The sequence below is a fragment of the Silurus meridionalis genome, chromosome 8 (genome assembly GCF_014805685.1).
Source record: "Silurus meridionalis isolate SWU-2019-XX chromosome 8, ASM1480568v1, whole genome shotgun sequence".
Taxonomy (NCBI): Eukaryota; Metazoa; Chordata; class Actinopteri; order Siluriformes; family Siluridae; genus Silurus; species Silurus meridionalis.
Window position 1 is genome coordinate 1467501 of NC_060891.1, and position 27119 is coordinate 1494619.

General features: G+C 40.2%; 1 protein-coding gene across 2 annotated transcripts in view; it reads left to right on the forward strand.

Annotated features, from left to right (window-relative positions):
- foxn3 (forkhead box N3) overlaps nt 1-27119 on the forward strand; it is an 81320-nt gene that overhangs the window by 43983 nt on the left and 10218 nt on the right. For both annotated transcript variants that reach the window (XM_046855102.1, XM_046855103.1), the window contains exon 4: nt 6624-6691. In XM_046855102.1, the coding sequence (XP_046711058.1) occupies nt 6624-6691 (68 nt within the window). The remainder of the gene's footprint in view (nt 1-6623; nt 6692-27119) is intronic.

Consider the following 27119-nt stretch of genomic DNA (forward strand, 5'->3'; position numbering starts at 1 on the left):
GATGCAGAGATGTGTGTTTCACATAACTGTCCCCTCTGTCCTCTGGCAAGAAACACTCAAAGAAATAAACCAAGTAACCAAGTAAACCCCGTGACCGTGTGTGTGTGTGTGTGTGTGTGTGTGTGTGTGTGTGTGTGTGTGTGTTAAAGCTCCACAAAGGTCGTAAAGCAAACAATCTCTTCTCTTCTCTTCTCTTCTCTTCTCTTCTCTTCTCTTCTCTTCTCTTCTCATCACTTCTCTTCTCTTCTTCTTCTCTTCTCTTCTCTTCTCTTCTTGTCTTTTCTCATCTCATTACTTCTCTTCTTTTCTCTTCTTTTTTCTTCTCAGATTCTTACCTTTAAAGATGTTTTCCAATTTATTTCTCTCTTCTTCCTTCTTTTTTCTTTCCTCTGCTCGTCTCGTCTCTTCATTTCTTTTTCCATTCTCTCATCCTATTCTCTCTTTCCAAATCCTTACTCCTCTTTCTTCTTTTTCCATTCTATACTCTCCTCATTTCTTCCCTTTTCTTCTCTGCTTTATTTCCTCCATTATTTTCCTAGTCAAGGACACAGTTCCTACCTCAGCGCTTCGGCATGTGCAGCCCGATCGCTCAGCCCCGATCACATTTCACGCCGCTACAAACGCTGAAAAGAGCAGCTTTTTTAATATATTTAGTTTCATAGCTGTGGAATCAATAGGGATTTCTGTGTTTAGCATTGACAGAATGAAACTGTGGATCGGTTGTTTCCTCTGATAAACCCATTGCCTGTGTGATATCATTCCTTCTATGGGGCGTATTAGAGTGAGCCAGAGGAGAAGTGTAACGGCTCTTTTGTGGGCGCTGGTGAGCTCTGAATGCGAGCAAGTAGAAGCGTGTCTCTGTAGATTTATTGTTCTTTGGGGCTTTTTTGTTCTTTTGGAAGTTTGTCAACAGCCAGCACATGGAAAATACTCCAGCTGGTTTCACGAAGCCGATTCCTCCACGAGACGCAAGCTGCTTTCTTTTAGGTGTTCCTTAATGTTCTCAAAGAAAAAAATACCCTAAATGACTTACAGATTGACTTTTTAACTGTATTTATTTTGTTTGTTTTCTGGCATGCTCACTCCATTTAAAGATGGCGATGCAGCGGCGCTTTAGTCCTTCAGTCGGTCCAGTTCTCTCATCTCTCATCAGTGCCAACAAAGTCTTTATGTCATAGATCACTAGCTAGCCGAGCCAAGTCTGGAGTGTGTAGCGAGACCAGTATTTGTCTCCATATTTGATGGATTTCTGCAAACGTTGCTGGTAAACAGTGTGCTAGAAATAAAAAACATTTGGAGTGTTATAACTTAGATCTAAAACCAGTGCAACTACTGATGTCTTATAGAGCGACTTACATTTTATCTCAACAACTGAGCAGCTTCGAGGTTAAGGGCCTTGCTCAGAAGCCCAGGAGTGACAGGTTGGTCTGGCTGGGATTTAAACTCACAACCTTCAAATCCAGAGTCCAGTGTTGACGATTAAGTAATGGAAAGGAAATATTGTTGGACCCGTTTTTTTTATCCCCTCCTGCCTTTATTTTCCACCATCAGGTAGACTTTGGAGGTTAAAGCACCCAGCGTTGGATGATTTCTCGAGTTTGGTCATTTCCTCCCTCAAGAGTCTGGTCTTAAAAATTCCTTGCACTACTTGTGCACCATGTCCACGACGCCTCAGGCCTCCAGAGCGGCTCCATTGTGAGCAGAAGAGAAAGCTACTCCAGCTCAGGACAAAAGTGAGAAGAGGTGAAGAAGGAGGGGAGAGAATTTAAAAAAGAGTGTGTGGAGTATTACCCAATTAGACTGAAGATTAGTTAAAGAGGATTGTGATTGCAAGCATGAAGACAGAGAGAGAAAGAGAGCAGGCAATGGGATTTGGGACCAGATTATGGAATGAAGTAAGAGCTGTTTTTTGTTTGGAAATGAATTTCTTGGTGCTGCTCGAGTATGAAGTCTGCTTCAGAGTTTTCGCGTTAAACAGACTTGATGCACAGAACGGCGAGAGTTATAAATAGCTGGGGCGTCGACCCAGAACCCAGTGAGACTCCTGCCAGTGGCACATGTGGTTCAGATGAAAAACAGAAACCCAGCGCAGAAAAATGCACGCTCCTCTGGAGTCCATAACCTTTTAAAAAAAAGCAAAAAAAAACCCATCAGTCTCTGTGTCTCCTCTTATAAAGGCGTGGCTCTCATTTTTAACATTTATTTACTTTCAAGTTATTTCGTTCGGGCCCCGAGCGGACTCGGATGGCGCAGGACGTTAAGAAACCGCCATTCGATTGCGTCTCGTATCCCTAAAAACAATAGCGCTGTTATATCCGAGAGCCCAGATGCAAATTAAATTACTGGCCCTTTCATTGTTCTTTCCTCTAAATGTGTAAAAATTTTACTGCCGGAAAAAAAAACAAGCACCAAATAATTGCAGAGCCTATTCGCTTTTATGATGTTTCTTGCATGGAGAGAGTGCAAAAGCAATAAAAGGCTGTTTTAATTTTTTTTTTGCTTGCAGCTGATTAAAAAAAACAGAGAAGAAGAACAAAAAGAAATGGCGCGTCATCTGTCATGAGGCATGCGGTGTCCATGGCAACGCATTCCGTAGATGTAACCTGATACAAAGCATATGTGGAGCTCTTAGAGTACAAACAGTGGCTAGAACTTTGAGCCGTGTGTGTGTGTGTGTGTGTGTGTGTGTGTGTGTGTGTGTGTGTGTGTGAGAGAGAAAGAATTCAGTGTCAGAGCGAATGCTTTCCAAATGGAAAAAAACGCTATACACGTACACTAATTGTACTTAATAAATAATAAAGCACTAATGACGCCAGGACAAGAAGCGGCGAGTCGCGGAATGCAAAAGTTGAAGATGTTTTAGTTGCTAGGCGACCGGTATGCTAATGAAGTTTTTCGTCTTAAGCCGAGGTTCGTTTTAATCACTCAGTAAAAAAAACAAAACAGAGAGTAGAGAGAGAGAAATCAGAAACCTGATGTTCTGACGAAGTGTAATTAAAGTATCCGTAAAGAAACAGAGAGACTTCATTATCCCCGAGTAAATGATCAGGAAGCTCCAGGTCAGATCCGAGGTGCGGCACGCTAGCGACGGGGGAAACCGCAGCGACGTGTTGAAGGGCCCACGTAGATTTCTCGAGTCAGGAAGCGAAAGCAGACTGAGACGAGGTGTTTAAATGCAGCGTGTAGACAAACACACTCAAAGCCAAGCTGCTTTGCTTCCTCTGTTTGCTCTAATTCTCAATTAACTAATATACTCTAAGAAGATTAAGAAGGAGAACAGAGCGGAGCCGATGCCGAGAGGAGCGTTATCTGCTCCGGCTGCTTCAGCTGGGAATGAGATATGGAGAGAGAGAACAGGAGTGGAGAAAGGAGAGTTCAATACAGACTTATCTCAGAAGCAGGAAGTCAGAACAGGGAATTACCTCAATTCTGACCTCCATCCATTCAAGCTACAAAGTAAGGGGGTGGGGGGGCTGGGGGCACATTGGCTTTTTGTAAGCATGAAGCTAGCCGCTAATCGCCATGAGTGTATTTTCCTTCTCAGATCAGTAAAGTGAATAATATGCTAATACAGGTATATATAAAGTTATAAACTTGGATGTATATATATATATATATATATATATATATATATATATATATATATATATATATAAACCCAACTCAAGGTTTCTTTCTCCATCTCAGGGAGTTTTATCCTGATTCTGTCTGACTCTTTATCTGACTGTCTGTCTGACGCTGACTCTTTAAATGACTATCAATCTTAGTCTGACTCTTTATCTGACTGTCTGTCTGACTCTTTATTTGACTCTTTATGTGACTCTCTGTCTGACTCTTTATCTGACTCTCTATTTGACTCTTTATCTGACTCTCAATCTGATTATCTGATTCTCTGTCTGACTTTTTATCTGACTTTTTGTCTGACTCTTTAACTTTTTATCTGACTTTTTGTTTGACTCTATCTATCTGTCTGACTCTTTATCTGACTCCCTGTCTGACTCTTTATCTGACTCCCTGTCTGACTCTTTATCTGACTCCCTGTTTTACTCTTTATCTGACTCTCTGTCTGACTCCCTGTTTGACTCTTTATCTGACTCTCTGTCTGACTCCCTGTTTGACTCTTTATCTGACTCCATGTCTGACTCTTTATCTGACTCTCTTTCTGTCTGCTATTAGTGCATGGTCGAGTAGGTCGTTGTGACTTTCCTGATTTGTTGCACATCAGGATGATCGATGTTTATGGGTGTTTTCTCGTCCAAGAAAATTATATTTTAAGTTTCTTTAACAAGTTATCATTGTCATTTATATTATAACATTTTTAAGCCGCAAAACTGGCAATCGGAGTCACACAAGGCTGAATTCTCAGTCAGCAGTAACCGACAGAGCAGTTTATTGCACTTATATAATTATATAATTAAAATGTTCTCCTCCTTCAGGTTGTGTTTATTTTTTTTACCGCTTTGCATTATATAAATTTATCAAATAAATATGCATAAATAAATCTGCTTTACATCTGTGCTCATTAGAAGGATTATTGTGATTTTATTATACATTATATATTATATTATATTATATTATATTATATTATAAAGTGCACATTTTTTATATTTTACAAATTATATGCAAAAACTATTTTAAATATAAATCTAATTGAAATGTCTGCAAATCCTGCAACAATATAATGTTTTAAAAAATTAAGCAAAATCAAGAGAAAACATTTTTGCAGGTGTCTTATAATTTAAAAAAGCTTTACATTTGAATGATTATTTAAAAAAAAAAAATGTTTTCTTTTTGTTTTAGTTTAGTTTTGCTATAATGATGGAATAATGTGTCCATCCCTGTACACTTTGAATGGTTGTGGTGGAGGCTTTTACACACTTCTAATGTCCCTCAAAGCATCACCATTTCACGTAATTCTATTTTGTGGGTCAGTGAAATCAGAGCAACCGAAAGGAAATGACCTGACACTAATGGCTTCCCGTTTCACGAGATCTCGCTCTCTTTTTTTTTTCCAATTCTTTACTTTTTTTTCTCTTTTTTTTTCAAATCAGCTTCCCTTATTGTTCTGCTCACGGGTTCTGTAAAATATTGATGCCGAATCTCTTTGTCAAGTTGCGCGAAAATAATCCTTTCCTATAAAAACCTAGGCGGGGGGAGGAGGAGGAGTCCGTTTCCATGGCGACGGACAGGACCACCATGTTGCGACACTCAGCAACGAAGAACGAGAGCATATCTTCACATGAATTTCTGTCAGAGAGATTTTAAAGACTTAAAACTACATTATATATTTTTTTTTATATCTTGAAAAGTTGAATATCCCATTCCAGATATTCTTCCCCTTTTTGCTGTTGCTCCACTCTTCTGAGAAGATGCTCCACTAGATTTTGAGGTGTGGCTATAGGGATTGGTGAGATCAGGCAGTGATGTTATGATGTTGAGGAGGCTCTCAGGTTCAATTCCTTCCAAAGGGGCTTTGTGCAGGACACTTAAATTCTGTCTCTCCAACCATAACACACCTTCCACTCTTCTGGGAAGATGTTCTACTAGATTTTGGGGAGATTAGGTGTTAGTAAAGTCAGGTACTGATGTAGGTGAGGTGAGGAGGCCTGGAGTGTAGTCACCGTGAAAAAATAAATCCCAATGGCATTCAAACAGGTTGGAGCTTTAGAGCAGGAGATCTTCCAGCAGATCTTTATGAGGCTGACTTTGTCATGTGGAACAGTGTAATGTACACTTGCATGCTTTAAACTTTAGGCAGGAACCACATGTACTGTAGGTGTGATGTTCAGGGGTGCACATACTTTTGGTATTATAGTATACTGTAAGTCACATGTTAATAGAAAAGAAAAATTACAGCACTTTGATCTGCGATGTAGATGAAGCCTAATCACAGCAACAGCTCGAAATCTTTTCCTACAAAAAAAACCAGTATCTTTCACAAAGACATTAATCCTGCTGACCTCATTTCTGTCTGAGGAGGAAAAAAAATCGATGCTTTTCATCAGTCAGTTTCTCTCATCGACAAACTTCAAACTCCAAACCCAGAATGATCTTAGATCCACACACACACACACGCGCGCACACACACACGCGCGCGCGCACACACACACACACGCGTGCTCAGCGTCCCCTTCCTGTTCGGCCTGGTGTTGAAAGGGGTGGAGTCGGTGGTTCTGGATGTGAAGTCGGTGTGTGTGTGTGTGTGTGTGTGTGTGTGTGTGTGTGTGTACAGCAGTGTGACCGGTGCAGGGTGTAATTCAGTGTGAAGAGCGCCCCACTGCGCAGCAGCGTTACACACTCCTGAAGCCCTACACATCAGCAGACTTGTCATTTCAGCCAGTAAAAGCAATGATTAACGCTGCTAACGGTCCATTTTCGAAATATAATATAATAATATAATAACCAGCTCGCAGTGATGATGTCTAAACACCACGGATCGCTTTCCGGGGTGAAGTGTGGCTTTCTTAATGATGTGCTGCTAAAGCATAGGCTGCTCTGTGCCAGACATATACACACACACACACACACACACACACACACACACACACACACACACACACACACACACACACACACACTTGATATCGTTATTATTCTTATCTGTTTTGTTTTTCTTTTTTCAGCCTGTCCAGTCCTCCAATTTGGCCTGGGAATCACTTCTACCGAAAAAATAAAGGAGTCCTCCTACCAGGTACTGAACATCTACTGATCATGTCTGTCTGTCTGTCTGTCTGTCTGTCTGTCTGTCTGTCTGTCTGTCTGTCTATCTATCTATCTATCTATCTATCTATCTATCTATCTATCTATCTATCTATCTATCTATCTATCTATCTATCTATCTATCTATTCATTCTCTGCCTGATGCCCAATTTGTCTGACTCTTTATCTGACTTTCTGATTCTTTATCTTTTTGTCTGACTCTTTATCTGACTCCCTGTCTGACTCTTTATCTGACTCCCTGTATGACTCTTTCTCTGACTTCCTGTCTGACTCTTTATTTTTTTTGTCTGACTCTTTATCTGACTCCCTGTCTGAATCTTTATCTGACTCTCCAATTCTTTATCTTTTGTCTGACTCTGACTCCTGTATTTGTCTCTCTGTCTGACTCTTTTTCTTTCTGACTCTTTATCTGACTCACTGTCTGACTCTATCTGTCTGTATCACTCTTTCTGTTTCCCAGGCTCTTTTGTTCTTTCTCATTCTCACAGTCTGTATATCTGTTTGTCTACATCAAACTTTGTCTACGTCTCTGAGAGGAATTAGCGAAGTGTGTATTTCATGTTTGTCTGGGTTTTAAAAGAAGCTCCTCCGGATTAGAATCGATTTTCCCGCCTGCTATTCCAGCAGCATTCTCGGGATTCTCCCAGTCACCCCTCCTTTTTCTGCTGCGTTCCAGTGAGAGGGGGATTGTGGGTAAATCATCAGCATGCACTTGTTGTTTGGACATATGATTGGTGAAGAGGAAAAGCAGAAAGCAGAGAAATCTCTTCTGAAGCCGAGAGAACTCTGTCCTGTTCTGTAGGAGACGTCCCGTGACTGCGTTGGGTTTTAACTGGGACACTGAAGTTTATTTATCAGGAATGATGTTGATGCACTTCTAGTTAGTTCCTCCTCTGCACTTTTTCGTAGGTGCCAAACACAAAAAAGGAAAAGAAATTGTTATAAAACAATTCTTATTTCTACAAAATGTGACCTGATTGGTGTGATGAAGCACCATTTACGCAGTTACGGCTTTCAATCCACAAACGTTCGATTCCTTTAACACCACAGCAATTTGCCAGAGATTACAGTTTTTTTATTTGTACTCTAGTAGGAATGACGTTTTGTGCTTTTATCTTTTTTTTTGTTACATTTAAAGCTGCAGAAACCTTTTTACATGGAATCCTAATGAATGTGTTTCTTTTATAGAATGCTGCCGCCACCATGCTTTTTCTTTTCATTATTAAAAAACATTTTGGGGAAAAAAAAACAAAGTGCTTTTTTAGTGTTGGTTTTTTTTTTGCCATCTGACCAATAAGGTCAAAACATGGAGGATAAAGTCCTGGTGAAAAATGAGCCAGTATTCAGTACATTAGTGAATACGAGGAGATAGAAGTCGTGTCGAATTTTCATTGTCAGTATATAATTATGTGACTGTGACAGCCAAGTCATACAAGATAGCTAGTTTTAAGATAGCTACATTTACATCCACATTCAACTGGGATTGACCTCATAACCTTCATATCCAAAGTCCACATAATTTTATTGAGAACAAAAGAAATGAAAGCAGCTATCGATGTCTTGGAGTCACTCTGTCTGGTCTCGGAATCATGTTTTCTTTTCCACACTGCTTTGTTTTTTCCCAGATTGTTTTCATCATCTGGGATTTTATTAACCTGTTGGCATTTAGCGGCGGCTAACAGATAATCTCTCATCGAACAGAGATGTGAACGTGAATGTAAAACACGCCGCTTAGACACTTCACAGCCTTATTTCCGTTTCTAAAATAATAAACTTTTTTTTTTTACAAACAAAACCTCCCTTTAGCTAACTAGCGAGAATAAAAGACAGAAAAGTGGGTCTTTCAGACGCTTAGCATTCTGCCCGTCTCTCTCCGTCTCTCTCCGTCTCTCTCTCTCTCTCTTTTACACACTCTCGCAGTAATTCCACATTCATGACACACTCGTGGGAACGGCACCTTTGGAGAGTTGCAGAGAGGCGCCCGTGCAGGCGGTGGCTTGCTCGCTGTAATTGGCAGTTAGCGGAGTGTTTTGTAAACTCCTTTGTGGCTGTGATATTATACGAAGCGCGGGGAGGCGGCGGAGGCCCAGGATGCACCTGTGACGGCTGCCACGTGCGTAGGAGGGCCATCTGCTGGGTGCAGGCACTTAACTTACACATGCTAACGCACCTCCGCACGCTAAGCTTAAACAACTGAGCCGAGCTCCATGGCCTTCGTGCTTTTATCCGGATCGGCCACCGAACATCAAACGTCCATTACCTCTGGCCTGTAATTAGCATCATTAACCCAAACCTGTTTCATCTTCATTTTTTAATTTTTTTTTATGTGACATTTTGTAAAGAAGAGAAAACACTTTTCTGGATAAAACTCCCTGCTGCTAAATACAAACAAAAAAAAAACCATCATGCAGTTTATAATGGCTTTAATGGTTATAATGGGCACTGCATTGGTTTTAATGGGACCTGTACACTAATGCTGAGCCCCCTGGGTCTCTGCTGGAAATTTGTCTAATAGAAGGAGCACTGTCATGCTGGAAACCCCAGGTGTTCCTCTACAATCCATATATTGTATTGGGACACTTGACTTTTCCAGCATGACAGTGCCTCTGTGCACAAAGCCAGCTCCATGACTATCTGCTTTACATGGGTTAGCGAGGAAGATCTCCTGCTGTAGTGCTCCAACCCTATTGAACACCTTAAAGATGAATGTGAACACTGACTGCACCCCAGGAACCTCCTCACCTTCTCACCTACATCAGCACCTGACTTTACTAACACCCTTGTGTGAGAATGAATCTCACACGAATCTCCTGGAATTCTAGAGGAACATCTTCCCAGAAGAGCGGAGCTCATTATAACAGCAAATGGAGAGTAAATGTGGAATGGGATGTTCAAAAAGCACATACCAATCTATTAGTCAGGTGTCCACAAACTTTAGTTTTTATAGTAAGCTGAAAGCAGGAATACGAAGTGCTGAAACTGGAGACCATTAACATTATTTATCTTACAAAAACCTTTCACTTTCTTCTATAAATGATTTATAAACTTGTGTATTATTAAGTTTACATTATGTAGGAGAATATAAAGTAAATGTTCGACCCTCGGCTCCTTTATAAAAAAATTTATTTCTCTTTGTTGCACTCGTTCTTTCTCTTTACTAATAGTTTGATTGTAGAGGCGGGTTTAGAGATATGTGTGTTTTTTTACATCAACGTATAAAACTTTTCTCTCCACACATCATCATTGACATCTTTTAGCCTCGTATTGTTTCTATACTCGTTTTATGCCCTGAAATACTCCAAAGTCTGAAGTCTTGATTTGTAAAACAAGCCGAGTGAGAAACAGGAGACTCATGAGAGCGGCGCTGAAGACTGCTGAAGAAATGTCAGGGATTTACCCCAAAAAAACCCTCAGAGGGAGCAACAGTTAAACGAGTGGTTTATTATTTATTCAAAGGTGTTTCATTCCCTCCCTCCGTCCTTCACACCCCCCTCTCTCTCTCTTTCTCTTTCTCTCTCTCTCTCGCTCGGATCTTCCTCAGAGCACTCAGGAGATGATCTGCACTGTATCACAGATAAGGAGCTGGAAATTATTTATGATTTTATTTGGATTTCAGAGTCCGAGCCGCAGCTTCTCGGGGCTGTGCACTGGGAAGAACTCGGACCTGCAGTGACTCAGGAGATTGGCAGTGATCTCAATCCGGAGTGCGTCGTCCATTAAAATGATTAATGAGCCCTTTGAGCTGGAGGCTAATGAATAAGGCGAGTTGGAGGAAAATGAGTGACGCAAACATTGTTCTTCAGCATGATTTAGTTAACGCCTGCTTATTTATAAACACTGAACACTGACCAGTTTCTCTGCACAGTAAAGCGTCAGAGTTCCAGCTCGTCTCTATACAGTTACATTTACAGCATTTAGCAGACGCCCATGTCCAGAGCGACGCTCAAAAGTGCTTTGAGTCTCTATCAATGAATAAATCTACACTGGTGAGCCAGATTAATGTCTATTACTTAGACTTTTTTTTAAACAAAGTGTACGTTTAACTCCATACGCGTTTCAATGTATGTTTTTGTAAGATAAATAATGTTAATGGTCTCCAGTTTCAGCGCTTCGTATTCCTGCTTTCAACTTACTATAAAAACTAAAGTTTGTGGACACCTGACTAATAGATTGGTATGTGCTTTTTGAACATCCCATTCCACATTTACTCTCCATTTGCTGTTATAATGAGCTCCGCTCTTCTGGGAAGATGTTCCTCTAGAATTCCAGGAGATTCGTGTGAGATTCATTCTCACACAAGGGTGTCAGTAAAGTCATGTGCTGATGTAGGTGAGAAGGTGAGGAGGTTTGGAGTACGCCATACACTTATTCATATGGAGTGGAGGGGCTACTCTATATCTTTCTATCTATCTATCTATCTATCTATCTATCTATCTATCTATCTATCTATCTATCTATCTGTCTGTCTGTCTGTCTGTCTGTCTGTCTGTCTGTCTGTCTGTCTGTCTGTCTGTCTCGCTCTATTTCTCTCTCACTCTCCATCTCTGTATTACAGACACACACACAGACACACACAGAGAGAGAGAGAGAGAGAGAGAGAGAGAGAGTCCTCGGTGATGTAGCAGTGAGCTCCCAGCACCTCTCACCTCTCAGTACACTTTGCAGGTCAGGATTGATTTGGGGATTGCTGAAGCCCTTTTCACACTCCATGAAAAGTAATCCAAATACCACCCCCCCCATCCTTTACTCTCTTCTTTTCTATTTTTTCTTGCCCTTCACACCGAGTATGAAGGCTGCAGGGAAAACCACGTCCCGATTAGAATCAGGGTACCAGCCCGACTTCCTGTTGTTGTTTTTTTTACACCTGCAATGCATTCAAAAATAGTTTATAAACCTCGCTGGATCTGATCTGCGTCTTTATGTATTTTAGTTCTACAAGTCCACCGCAGCTTCTCCATCACTCCCCGAACAAGTCGAAATACAGCTGCTCGACTTTGTCTGCCTCCAAACTGTGCATTTTATTAGTCAATCTCGTTCCTGTAGTCTGATGATTTATTACTAATAGCTTTTGAGTTTCGAGTTGAGTTTCGAGTCAACTGTTGTGACCAAAGGATGTAAATAACTGAAATTCCTGTGTGTTCCAGAGATCCCTGTTTTCTACATTCTGACTGTCAAAGGGTATAAACACCAAACCACAGCTTTCCCATAAAAATATTGTTATAATCCAAACACGTTAAATATTATAATATAGAAATACCAATGAAAAATAAACAAGTCACTTATGAGTGTAAACATTTCCACATCCAAATCTTTCTCAAATCCAATCCCTTTATTATAGGATTATATGTAATGATGTTGTTTAACATCCACTGAAACATGTCCCATTTATCATCTACATCTACATCTACATTTATAACCTGATCTCCTGATGGAAAAACAACTGTGCAGAAATGTAAAGAATCACAGTCTTAGTTTGAAAAGTCACCACATTGAAACACAAAATCCTCGTGTTCTCTTTGCCTCTCGGTTCATTTATATTTTCTTTGTTTTATTGTCATTTTTTGAGTCATTTGTTTTGGGTTTTGATGTTGGTAGGAGCTGAATATAAACTGAATTGCTTATATAAGCTTTTCTAGGACATTTGGAGGGGCAGTGGCCCAAACCAAAAAAAAGGTGGTGTGTGTTTGTTGATGTAAATGATCCAGTTGTTACAAATATACAATTAAAAGAGAAGACAACACACTGTAATAATTATAGACTTAATTGTAGATGTTTTGATAGAACGTCACGATTACACTTTGTTGATAACGGAAAGTGTTTACCTTTTATTTTTTTGTACAACAAAATATTTTATTTGGTACAATATTATATGCTCATAAACATCTCATTTATTTACATCATTACCTTTTTTAATTCATCCTTCATTTTCTACAAACAGCACAACACATTGGATTTCTTGCAAAAGCCTGTACTTTTTCTCAAAATCGTTCATCACACAACAGTTAATATTTGTGTCAATGCACATCTCATTGTCATCAGAAAAACAAGTCCTTTTGTCATCGTTCACGAACACGATTGTGAAAATGTTTGGTCGTGTTGTCGGTAGGACGGCGCACAGTTTCAGTATTTCTGATGTAAACTACAGTTTGGATTAAAGTTGAATTTCTTCTGTTCGGCATCTGTACATTTCAACTGCACAAGTTTATTTATTTGATTGCATATCTGATTTTTATTGATTGCAAGACACAATCAATTTTTCAGAAATTGTAATTCTGACTTTTGTTCTGTCTGTCACCAATTAAAGATTCACGAGATTCACCTTTGACCTGTTTTAGAGAACTAGTTGATTATTGGTTGATCTGATGCTGTACACTACCCTCCATTAGTGTTATTCAGGATTCATCTGCACAATTTAGCAATTCAACACATTTACAAAAAAAAAAAGTTGAATAGAAATTTTAGATGACATTTAATGACGTATACAGTGAACTGATGCTGAGATGATTTGGAGGTTAAAACTATTCAGGTGAAACCAGTACAATATAATTTGATTAACATGAACATAAACAACTGATAATACAGGAAACAGCAGACACTCGTACACAATCAAATTAAATGATGTACAAAAGCGTTCGCGATTTGATCAAAGCGACGAGAAATTGTTTTTACGATGTGCACAAGTGACTAAATGATGTGGATTTTGAACAAGACGTTTTGAGAATTTCATTTCCGATCTGAGAAACGCTCCAAAGCAACTGAGAAAAACTGTAACGGTTCGAAATTGTCCTTAACGCTTTTCAGACGTTATTGTTGTCAAGGCCTGGAAGAGCGAGCTTTCTCCTCACCTTCCTCTTTTCCACGTTACATCAAACAAATGTTTCAAAACAAAGCCATGGGTCTGAAAGTCTTTCATTTTTGTGTTTGTGTTTCTCCACGTCTCCACGTGCGCACGGCTCTTTTCATTCATTCTTTCCTTCAGTGTTTTTTTTTTTAGGTTATCGATCGTGTCATCTGGTAGCATCTCCAAAGCGCTGCGGTTCTGTGAGGAGATCTAAGTGACACTTATCGTATTAGTCGGTGAATGGGCTCTTCTTTCTTCTCGCCCTCGAACACCACGAGCAGCTTAAGCAGCTATAAACGCACTCATTTGAGTAGATTCCTTTTTTTGGACCGGCTCGTGTCCTTGGAGTTTGATCCTTCTCCAGTTCACGCAGATCAATCTCACGGCGCTTTTCTTTTTCCTCAGGTATCAGAAAAAAAAAATGAAAAAATGAAATGAAATGATAAATGGCTGAACTCTTCATTCGAATCACTAACCTGAGTTTTTGAGAGAGAGAGAGAGAGAGAGAGAGAGAGAGAGAGAGAGAGAGAGAGAGAGAAAGGAGAAATAGGCTAAAGAACGAGGGAGCAGACACACAGTATGGAGATGAGATAAGATAAAATATGTTGAGGAAATGACATCATCTGGCTTCTCTGGAGGTGGACAGAAAGTCATTTTCCGAAGCTTTCCCATCTCTGACCTCCTTACACCCCCACCTCTCCGTTTGTTTTATGGTGCTGAAGTTCCAGCATGAGTCAGACGGGTGACTAAGAAGTCACATTGAAACACTCGCGTTCTACCCTGCAGCTTCTCTCCACCGCGGTCTGCGCTAATATTCGCATAGCCATTACAGGGGAAATGACGATGGTGTCTGGGGGGAAGTGCATCTCTGGAATTCCATGACAGACATCTCGTAGCTCGTGTAGTCAATTTAAGGAATATATTGCCTCTTGCCTCCTGACCCATCCATTTGAATCGTTGCTGATTGCCCATGGGTCTGGCCTTCCATCACGAGACGGATGAGTCTAACCTGACGTTTTTTTTTTCTCGAATCTGACTCAGATGGCGAACGTTTCATTAGAGATAATCTGCATTTTTTTTTCTTTCAGGCTAGTGTTGATGTTAAAATGAACTGTCAGAGAATGAAGGATAAGGACTAGCCAGGATGAAGTTTTCAGTCCTCCTACAAAAAGGGAACACGTTCTGCTCGACTGCTTTTCACCCCACTCGTTTTTTGTTTTTTTTGTTTTTTTACCTTCGTCTCTCGGACGTGGGTGTCGCGTCTTGCCGAGCAAATTGAAATTGTCAAGCAGCGAGGCTCACGCTAATTACTTTGCAGAAGGTGGGGAGCTTATTGGAGGAGGCTTGTGCAGAGCGGATGGTCCCTCTGTTCGGCTCCGTTATTCCGGCTGTGCGGCTGAGCAGATTTGTTAGGGTGTTTGGTGTGTGATTGGAGACAAGCTGTGCATCTGTCCTGTGGTTCTGTGCCAAAAGTGTTGATGAGTGGAAACGAGCTGAGATTAAATCAGCCGAACCTGGAGTCAGAGCTGGTCGGTCGAAAACTTTTGCGTCCGAAAGGATCCTCTATCCGTGAAGGTGAAGAATAAAACATCCCATGATGTGTGTGTTATAGTAGAGTCAAAGCAGCTTTTTTACAGACAGAGCGATAATTAAAGAATAAATACACCGACCAGCCATAACATTATGACCAATATTTTGCTGCTAAAACTTACGTGACCCATCAAACATTAACAGCATGAACTTCTTCAGCAGTTTGATCTACAGGAGCTCGTCTGTTGGATCGGACCACACGGACCAGCATCAATGAGCCTCAGCCGCCCACGACCCTGTTGCTGGCTCACCACTGTTTCTTTCTTGGAGCACTTTTGATAAACACTGACTACTGCAGACCAGGAACATCCCACAAGAGCTGCAGTTTTGGAGACGCTTAGACCCAGACGTCTAGACGTCACAATTTTGTTAAACTCGCCCTAATCCTTACGCCCATTTTTCCTGCTTCTTACATCAACTTTGAGAACAAAATGTTCATTTGCTGATTAATAAATATATCCACCCATTAACAGGTGCCATGAGATAATCAGTGTTCCTCACTTCACTGTTTAGAATCTTATTTTGTCTTAATGTTTTGCCTGATTGGTGTAAGTTAATGGTGTAAAAAATGCACCTTGTTCCTGAGAATCTATAACACATAAAGGCCTCCATTTTGTCCTGAAACTGGAGACTCCTTCAGGTGAAATCTTTTTACAGTATCACCGATTACATGCTCTGTCTTTTATTATAAACCCGTGATCTGCAGCCGCACTCCCGCCAGGGGTGCTGAGAATCCAGCAGCGCTCTAGTATAAGGTTGCATATCCGTCTCTCTCAAGGGGCGGAGTTACACGATAGGTTTACCCCCACGCACTCGCAACACTTCAGACTCGCCAGAAAGTGGTCAAAAGAACAAAAGATCGAAAGTGTGGTTGCATTTCAGTCAAGAACCCTCATCAAAAGTGCTATAAATCCTTTACATGTAACGGAGGGAATGTGAGCTATTTATCCAAACACCTGTTGTGCACTTTCTACATCTACACACATGTCCAACTCCTCGTCCCACACCTCCGTCTTCTTCCCTAACTCACAGGGTTAGAGTTCCTTTTGTGATGTGAGGTCAAAGTTCTGGTGATTCTGTATTTGTATTGATTCAGATACATACAATAAAGTCTATCCAGAGCAACCTCTGGAGCGACAGGAAGCGGCTTGACATGTGGTCTCGGGGCTGTATTACATACAGTGGGGGAAATAACTATTTGATCCCCTGCTGATTTTGTGAGTTTACTCCCTTACAAAGAAATAAACAGTCTAGAATTTTTATGGTAGGTTTATCTTAACAGAGAAAGACAGAATATAAAGGAAAAACCTTAAAGAAAGGTTATAAATTAATTTATATTTAATCAAATTAAATAATTATTTGATCCCGTACCAACCAGCGAGACTTCTGACTCCCACTCACCCAGATAACTCCTGTCCCTTTAAGAAAGAACTCCTTATATCAACTCATTATGTGTATAAAAGACACTCGTCACAGAATCAACCCTCTGCACCACCATGGGAAAGATCAAAGAGCTGTCAAAGGACCTGCACAAGGCTGGAACGGGCCTCGGCCCAAGATCGGATCGTTTTAGTGACTTGGTTCTTTCATCAAAATGTTTTTTTTTTGAGTCGTTCCTTTGATCTGAAATCAGTGTGAGAATTTGCGATGCTTCGCTTGTGCACGTCACAAAAACAGCTAAAAAACCTACAGTAGTGTCTGTTAGCTGTTATCTAACATAACTATCATAAGCTCTGTATGCAAATATCCACAAACCAATCTGATTGGCTCTTTATTTCATTAAGGGCGGGGCTTATATAATAATAAAAAATGAACAGTCTAGAATTTTTATGCTTATGCAGAGAGAGACACAATGGCCAAGTCAAACAGCTCACAGGGTCACGTCAGTGACTGTGTCGACGTCCACGCTGAGCTCTGCAGTATCCGTGATCTCAAACGAGCAGTTCAGCAAGTCCATGACGGCCTCAGGCTGCCTTTTAGAGTCACAGGTTTTAACGGAGGCCCATCTGTTTGGAGCGTTCTGCTTCTGCTTCGCTCTGGATGCCTTCCCCTTTTTTTCCCCTTCTCTCCATCTTTCTCTTCCCCAGATACGTCTATAAATAGCCACTGAAGTCAGAGGCTCTGCATTACAATATTACATTGCCCTCCTTTGTAAACTCAGGAGGGATTTGTGTGTGTGTGTGTGTGTGTGTGTGTGTGTGTGTGTGTGTGTGTGTGTGTGTGTGTGTGTGTGTGTAAAGGCGGGTGAGAGATATATGCACATATACGTGTATGGTATGTTGGTATGTGCATGCTTATATGTAAGTGTGGGTGTATCCGGGGTCAGAGAATGTGTGTGTGTGTGTGTGTGTGTGTGTGTGTGCATGATTTCTCCCCCGCAATGGCTCTAGTTTCTATTACTAGCAGTAAAAAGAGCAGAGCGGTGCTTTTTGCTCCCCTCTCAAACACGGTGTTAAGTTTCCTGCTTTAGCTCTCGCCTCACATGCCGCTCTCGAGGAGGTGGAACGGTAGCGGTTGTCATGGCGACGGCGAAGCCCCGGCTGGGGCGGAAGAGCGAAAGAGCGCTGGGATCGCGAGCCGAGATGGGTGATGCTTTCGGATCGCGGCGACCGCAGAGACCGAATCTCACCACACTTCCTAAAGAGCTTCTCAATTATTTAGCCAGGGCCCAGAAACGGTATTTTAGAATAAAGGTGAAAAATAGGAGAGAGATAAAAAAGGGGGTCTTTTAATTAACACTGTTCAGGAAGTTAGTGGAGAGGCCGAGGCGTGTCCTGAGAGTCACATAGAATACAGATTAACATGGCAGAGGTAGAGCTGCATCTTCCTGTATACAGAACAGTAATAAAACGTCAGGTTTTTTTCATCTTTTATATTTTTTCTTTTACTACAAAGGCGTGTTTGTGAAGGGAACATGCGTTAGAAGTTCGAAGGCACTAAATTTGATGATTTGCTGTCTGTCTGAACTGAAGAAATAAAAGTAAACTATCAGTGCCATAGTGAATTGAAGAGCATCATATTTTCTCCATCGAATCGCACCATGTTGAATCGGTTGGAAATCGACTGCATCGGTAGCGCTGTCGTATGTATCTTTAATGTATCGTATCTTTGGCAATGAATCAAAATGCAAATCGCATCGGCCTCGGTTATGGAGATGCACGTCCCTACTGGCCAAGCATGAAAAGTTTTTAATCTATTATACTCTTTAAACCTCTTGGCCTGAGTTGAAATGTTTATACACAGCAGACACCTGCAGCAGTATGAAAGCGTATTGCGTCGCCATTATAATACGCCGTGACTTACATTTCCATTAAATTAGACTCCAGCGGCTCTGCTTTCTGTTTACATAAACCAAAGTTCAGGAAGCTCATAGTCTTTTAACCTCTGGTCATCACAAACGTTTTAAGGCACACAAAGGTTTGAAAGGAAAAGAAAAACGATAGATTTTTATACATTACTGTGAGGAAAGCAGAGTAAAAACCTGTGTGGTGCTAAACACTTGTTTAGAGATACAGCTCATGTTTGTGTTTGGGAACGCGGTGAAGGTCGAGCTCTGGATGTAAGCGTCAAGTCCTCCAGCATCCCTTTAGGGTCAGCAGAGGGAAATCTCCAGCGTCATGACTTTGATGGTGCCCTTGATGTCATCCTTACTGACAGGTCCTTCAGGACTGCATGTTTCTTTGTTCTTCTTTATGTAATGCTAAAGAGATTAGGGGATGTTGATTTAGACCCTTTTTCAGTTAGTAAACATTCAGAAGTTTTTTGTGGGCGGAGCTTGTGTGTGGTGCTTTAAACAATGATTCTATTTGACTGTGTAAGGTTACTTACTGTCCAGGACACCAATGTTATTTATTTACAACTACCTGGGTCTTAACATTTAGCCAGGAAGATAGATATATGTTTCAATTTCAGGAGCTAATAACTATTTTTTCAGCTCCATGAATGTTAATTGTCCAAAATACAAAACAAAGAGTTAAACCTTTAATGTGATAGCTCAGGTATTTAAGGATGTATGTATTTTCTTTAAAAGTATATGCCTTCTGTAAATTATGTCAATTTTGAGTGACATTACAGTTTAATTTTAAAGTAAAATATTTTCTAGAAATAAAATTCCAATATTCCAAATAAAAAATGGTTGTTAGCTAGCATTTAGAAATCAACAGAGCGGGAAAGATTAATAAAACTTTTCTACTCGGATAAAAGTTCTGTTTCTTAATGAAATTTCAAAGTTAAAAAGTCAAAGTGAAGTTTAAGTGTAAAGTTAAAAAAGTACAAGTAAAGTTTCCAGTCTAAGAATCTACTCAAGTATAATAAAATGTTGCTAAATTAAAATTTACTCCGAGTAAAATTACTAAAAGTTAGATTTGTTTTAACACCAGGGTGTGGGTGTGGGATTCTAAATTTCAAAAAGAACAATAAATAAAACAACAAAAAAAAAACACTACGGTCCATGACTTCTAATGTTCTAATGTGAGTTTTGCACTTTTGCAGCAAAAATCGCAAATGCAAAAGAATTCAAAAAGTCGGTCTTGTTCATCTCCATCTTTCTTGTGACTTTAGTACTTTGTTTATTTATTTCTTTTTTACTAAATAACCAACATGATTTAAAATGTAGTTAAGTACAGTACTTCAAACACAACATACTTAAGTCGAATAAAGTAGTTTTAAGTATTTATAAAAACTACTTTAAAAAGTAGACGTACACAAAAAAACTTCTAAATGACATTAAAGCGAGCAAATATCATTCGTTACTTTCCAACTCTGGAAATTAATCAGCTTGTTTCCTGATTTTTATCAGGTGGCTATGCGTGAGAAATCTTTAGACGTTTAGCCAAACCATAAACCATATCAACAAAAGACAATAGTTTCTTTAACCGTACTTGATATAAATTTTGTGCTGCTGCTTTTTTTTTTTGTCTGGTTGTGGCAGCAATACAATTTCAAATTGAAGCCTGTTTTCTGTTGATTCTGGAACTTAATAACACAACAAGTTTGACATTTGTGTTCCTTGTGTAGCGACTCTGTGCTGCCGCCTACAGTTTTCCTTGTGTATTTCCTCTGGTTAGCGCTGTGACGGAATCGCGACATGGGCACTAAAACGTGCCTATTGTTAGCGCAGTTACAACGGCATTAATCTCATAAGTCAGATGTGTCATGGCAGTGGTATCTCAGTTGTTAAGTCATTGGACTGGTCAGGAGTTTAAATCTGAACATCTCCAGGCTGCCATTGTTCTGCCATCTTCAGTCTAACCCTATTTGTATAAAGAAGATCACTCTGGGTCAGGGTGTGTGCGCCAGAAACCATAAATGTAAATGATTTTAGTCAGTGTCTCAGATGCCACATGAGCAGTACAGTGTCTCTGAATCCCACCACGCAATGGCAGTCATGGAAACACATTTGCATGCCCTCCGGTTTACAGCGCAGCAGGGACGCGACCTACTACAGATGCCAAAAATGACTTCAATCTTCTGAAAATGAAGCGGCTCACCACTGACTGTGTGCCTTCTGTTTTTAGCTCGCACCAGACTCGCCTTCGCCATCTCACACTCCTAATACACCAGCATAGGAAAGCACCTAAAATACCAGTCTCTGGATGTCTGTCCTGTTTCTGTCCACCTCTACGTTTCTGTCCAACGTCCTCAGGGTTGTTCACACTCCGCTCCTGTGTTTAGGAAACACGGCATATTTTGGGGACGGCTCATGATTAACTGCTCGATTAAACAGTCGTTGTTGTAAACAAGCAAATCAGTGTCCACAACATTATTGAAGCGGTAATTGACCTTTTCCAGGTTTTTTTCCCCACTCTCTCTTTTACTTGAGTACCAGACGATACACTATTCTGCAGATGTTCTTTGTGGTCATCTTCTTTTTCATTATTATTGTCATTGTTTGTGTTTGATCCAAGTCTAAATGACACCGAACAACGTGATAAATAAAAATGGTATGAAGGATATACAAATCTTCGAGTTCCTCTTCATCCCATGATGGTGTTCTCCCAAAGGATGAGGATAATGTGAATGATACACCATGGTCTGATTGATATACAGAATCTTCAATCATCTTCAAAACACCATATGAGGGAATATCGTGTAGAAAAACGCTGATAAATTCTCCAGTTCGGGTTCCAATCTTCCAATGCTATTTTTTCTTTTCTTGATGTTTCATGTCATTGTAAGGTCACCTGTCAATCAAACTTAAGGGTAATCACTGTTACCTTCTTTGTATGCTACATTTTTCAAATTACGGTTTGCTAGCATACAGTTCCAAGCTAATCTGGTCAGTGATTCTAGAGATAAAGTTCTACATCATCTCAGTTAGCAAGGTCCAGTATTTAATTACTTTTCTTATTGCTAACTAACATCATTTGATATTGCATTTTGTTGAAAAATACAGTATATACAGATAAAAATACAGTAGATAAAGATAAAAATACAGTATATACAGATAGGTATTGCATATAGAGGCAGCAATGCTACCTGCTGTAGCTTCATATAAATCTTTCATATAGAAAATAAATCAGATGCTTCACCAAGCATCAAGATATTAATATATGCAGTATTTAGCACGTTTCCTCACGGCGCGAAGTGTTTATTTGGCCGAACGCTTGTCGTCTTTGTCGCTACGTCCCTTAAACCGGTTAACAGGCTCCGACTGACACACGTTCACGCCGAAGCCTGTTAATTTCACTCCACACCAAAGGCCCATCTGATGCCTCGACTGAAATCAAAGCTCAGGTTTCCGCTCTGTGAATAATAGATTTTATCTCGCTCTCGCTTTATCGTCAGCAGGGCAGATTTGTCACGTCTGCACAATCAAAGGTGAGCATTAAAACTTCAGCAGCCTCTGCTTCCGCCAGCCAGCTCAAAGAGCCTGGAGAACGCCGCGAAGAGACAGTGAAGAAGAAGAGCGTTTGCTTGTCTCACGGCCGCTTTTGGATTAAAGGCCAGTTGATGGTGACACCGAGACACACGTGTCATTTCTCCTCCACTGACCCCGGCTGACGGCCTGTTGGGAAGCAGGAGCGGCGACGAGAGACGTCTGAACGTGGACGGAATGCGTCGGCTGATATTTCAGCATTTTAAATAGTTGTAATGGAGATGTGAACACACTCGGTCCCTAAGGAGGTCACTTGTCTTACTGTGTCCTACAAGGGGCTTTTAAATCTGTTCCAGTCAAGTGCTAAATCTTTCCTCTTACACCCGAAACTTCAAGGCTACTTTTACAAAAAAGCATTTTTTGGATTCATGTAGAAAAAAAAAGAGGCATTGATACGCATTGTTTGCGTAGTCGTGTTTTTGGGCGGAGATCAATATATATTTTTCCTTTTCTTAGTCTGTAGTTAGAGCAGGAACTAAAAAGGGAACATGCTCTTCAAGATGATAAAATATGCATAGAAGCTTACAGATATAAAAAACACCCTTGTGTAGCCTGCAGCTATTTATATTCGCTTTTATTTCAAATTGTTTTTTTTTTCCCGCTAGAAATCGTCCCTGCAGCGCTACGCTGACCTGCTAATGTTCGTCGTGATAACAAGCGAAAGCTCCCTTTTATGGTCACGTGTAAAAACGTCCTTTTAATGAAAGCTTTATTCAACAATATCCCGTAGTGCTTCACTTTAACGAGACAGTCTTTAGCATTTCATGATAGCTACATCGTGCTGTGATCAAGCTCGCCTCTTCTGTTAAATCTGCCTCCCTTATCTTAAAATAATGCATATTTATCGCTTCTAGATGTTAAGAGCTGGATCGTAAAAAGCTGTGAACGATAGACCAGTTTTTTTCCTGAAGCTCTGTATACTTTTAGCTCTACCTGAGACAATCCTAATTGCCCTATCAGTATATTATGTTCTGATAAAAGGTTAAACATGCAGCGGTCATTTTGACTCATCACTGCACATCATTGACGTCAAAGGTCAAAGTTTTAATTTTTCATAAAAAAACCCACTTTTTATGAATATTGTATGAAAATTAATACATTTTGATAGCCACCATAGTCATAATACCTGTGGATTTATAAAAAAGCCCCAGGATAAAAGATAAATACATACAGACGGATAGATGTATATTGGGTTATTTTATTGTTGGCCAAATTGTGCACTTGCAGATGTTTCTGGATTGTTGCACCTCATTCATTGTTTTTATTACCAGAGGTGTAAAGAGAACCTGAAAATCATACTTGAGTAAAAATATAGATACCTTACTGCAAAACTTAAAGTTAAAGTTCACCAATTTCATAACGACTTGAGTAAAAGTCTTGATTTGAACCGTACTTTAGTATTTGACTCGTATTAAACGTATTCTCAAAGATGCACTAGTCCTCAACACCAAGACGCATGTTAGTGAAAAACCAAAAACCAGTTGATTTGTGAGGTTTTATTTCCTAAAATACAAATCAAATCGTACACCTCGACACTGCATGAACCAACAACACGACAGTCTCTTCACCACAAAGATCAAACAAAGATCAAAGCTGGTCAAACAAATTCAAAACAAAGTAACAAAGCAATCTTTCAAAAAGAGACCTTTAATTAAGAAATAAAATTACAGTATCATGTCACAAAGTAGAAGAACCATTAGTGTTTAATGGACACATAAAATGAAAGTAATAATTTTAGATAAAGCAGCACTGAATATTCAGAGCTGCCTGTGATTTGATGCCCCTCTCAGTCTCAGGGAGGGGCTGTATTTTTGTTCAACTTCAACAATAGCTGGTTTTTATAGTTTTTGGAATTTATTTAAGCTCTTTTTGGACTGAAAATAAGGTCTCAAAAGTTGCTCACAGCCAGCAGATGCGGGTAGGGGAGTGTTGAGCCTTAATGACCTCTTCAACAAATATGCAAAATGTAATGGGTCAACATCTATTGAATCATAACTGTAGTTAAATAGAGAGTAAAAGTTGCTCATATCTCTGATACTCAGTAAAACTAGAAAGTAACCAGTACAGTAACAAAGTGCATTTAATCAAATACTTTACACCACTGATCATTACTTATTCATCGAACATTCTCAGAACTTCTCCAGAGCAATAACGTTTGGTCGTTTATTTTGAACGAGTCTTTTATGTGACTCAGAAGAACGAGTCGTCTCAAAAAATGATTCATTCATTTTCTACTTGATTCATGAGCAAAGTATTGTAAAATTATGTCCAGGAAACAGAAATGAGTAGTTCATCTCTCGACTCTTCTAGTCCGAGTCGTTTGGTCCTTTATCACGTGACTTCCAGCCGCTACACAATGCAAAAGATCCGTTTTTTTTTTCCCCGAATCTTGACATTATTGTTACAATAATTATGATAGTCACGACAAAAGAACTAAAAAGAACTCATTCTGTTCGTCATAATTTGTCCTTGGCTGCACTGTCATATTTTCATTATTGGAAGTAAAGAGAAAGTTGGTGTATGTAGACATGGTGGATCTGCTTATTGAAAATGTAATATTTTATTTTATTTTGAGGAACAAAATGAACTAAACGACTCCAAAAAGTCAATAAACTGATCTGATCTTCTTCCTTCCCTTTACATTCAAAGCTTCACGAATTTCCCAATATTCTTCATCCACTTAAAAAAAAAAAAACATTTAACACCTGAATGTTCTTTTGAAAATACAGTCTTCCCAGTAGTCAGGATCTCAGGAGGCTTTTTTTCTGTTGTGGGTCAAAACCCACATTTTTAACAGGTCTTTCATTTCACCTGCTTCATCACTGCTGTTGGTGAGACAGTCTTTCTGTTTTCAGTGATCAGTGGAGACTCAGAGTGAGAGAAAAAGAGAACTGGTTGAAGGACTTGGACACGTCTCTGGTGGACAGTTTTATGGTTATGGTGGAAAAAGGTTTAAGCTGTAGGAAGGACTGTGAGCTGTACCTCTCACGTCCACACCCAGAAAGAGACCAGCGTCTTTTGGCTACATAAGCTTTTTCTATCTCGCGAATGCTGCCATTTATCACCAGGTATATTTTAGCCGAAAACCGATTTCCCCTCCAATCCAACCTGCAGCCTATCGTTTATGAGGGGTGACGAATTCAACAACATGCACGGACTTTATTTGTGCAACAGCATGTGCCAAATTTACAGAGTCCTGTGTGTTTGTCATATACACACCCTTGTCATGGCTGCACGTCACCATTAAGTCAAACAGCAGTTAATCTGAACTCCGTGTTCCGGATCAGAAATTCATGGCCCAGCAGGATGCTTCGTTCCTCCTGGAGCTGATCTCAGGGCAGGCAGAGCAGCTCACATCTTCAGCTGTGGAGAAAGATGGGAGCAGCTGGGAGCTGTAAAAGACGCCGCTGCCAAAAAACTGAATGAAGGACGACAGAACCGGAGAGAAATGAACCTCTGTGACTTCATTTTGGGTTTGTTTTGCCACTGATTAGCTGTTCCATTACATTATTTGGCACAGGGCGGTGATAAAATTATTTTTTTTCGTATAAATACAGTATGCTTTCCAGGATGAGTTGTTTGATTCGAGTCGAGAATGCTAGGAAATGTGATATTTGATATATTTGAAACATATATAAAATCTATGGAAGTCCTAAGAGGCCATGCATAATAATATTTTTTTTCTTTCTTGTTTTCTTGCGATCACAGTATATTTTCTCGGCATAACAAAAGTTGTTTTTTCGTTATCAGTATTTAATTTTACTTCATATTCGCGTCATCGGAAATCATCCTTCGCGAGGCACGAGATTTTGTCATTAAGAAAAAGTCGCGAATTTTCCTTATGTTGAGAAAATGATGCCGTGATCGCAAGAAAACAAGAAAAATTGGTTTCTTAGAACTTTCATAAAAATCTGATATTTGAATAAAATTCAATTTCCGCTTCTTTTATAAAGTTTTCTTCCCGAAAGATTTTCACTAACAGGGTGATGCGATGAAACCGAGTTACCGTTTCTATCCGGATATGAAATAGTTTTCCAGAGCTCCATGCCCTTGAGGCAAACTCTCATCTCTACACAGAAGCCATAAACAAACAGGGCCCTCCCTCGGTCCCTCATGCAGCTCTGCTCGTGCCCTTTGACCTGCGCTTATAGAGAGAGAAGAGCGTGTCCGCTCACACAAGCAGGGCGAGGAGGCCGGAGGCGGAGGCGTCCAGCTTCTGAATGAGGAACCCTGCCGATCGCCTTTTGTTTAGTCAGACTCGCACTCTGTGGAAGCAGCCGTGCGTGTGATAGGCCCAGATGTGGAATCTGTACCGCCATCAGCCCTGCACTTTATTGTATGAAAATACAAAAGCACTACAGAAATGTTCCTGAGAGACGGACGTTTTAAGACCCGTTCCACCAAAGAACCTTGTTTGCCTAAGGAGACGGACATGTTCGCTCAAATCCGAGCCAAAAAACAAGGTCAACATGGACAAATATGACGAGCTCTGTGAGGCTGTGTTTCATTTAACACTGTCCTTAAAACAAAGAAAAGTGTCCTTTTCTTAAAGCTGTGGAATTTCCTAAGTTCCATCATGCCCAAGAACAAACATGTATCATGTAGCCTTTAGAAGGCAGAACTGAGCCGCAATGGTTACTGTGCACTTTAAAGGCAGCATGGTGGTGAATCAGGAAGCTCCACACACTCTGTGTGTGTGTGTGTGTGTGTGTGTGTGTGTGTGTGTGTGTGTGTGTAACAGACCACACATGCTTCCAAGGTCCATGCAGGTTTATTATGCTATTTCAGTTTCCTCCTAACTCCCAAAACATGTCAGTGGCTGCCTGGCTGCCTGTAGGTGTGAATAAGTGTGTGTGTGTGTGTGTGTGTGTGTGTGTGTGTGTGTGTGTGTGTTGCAACCAGTGATCTCCTGCAGGTTTTACGTCTGGAATCTACAGTAATGCGCACGAAGACAAAATGTGTTCAAGAACACTTTGGATAGTTAATGGTTCTGATTCTGGTGTCAGGTTCTGATGATTAAGACGATTTATGACACTTATAATCAGGATTTTGAAATAAAATACCAAATCCCTTAACTTTAAGTGTATCAAA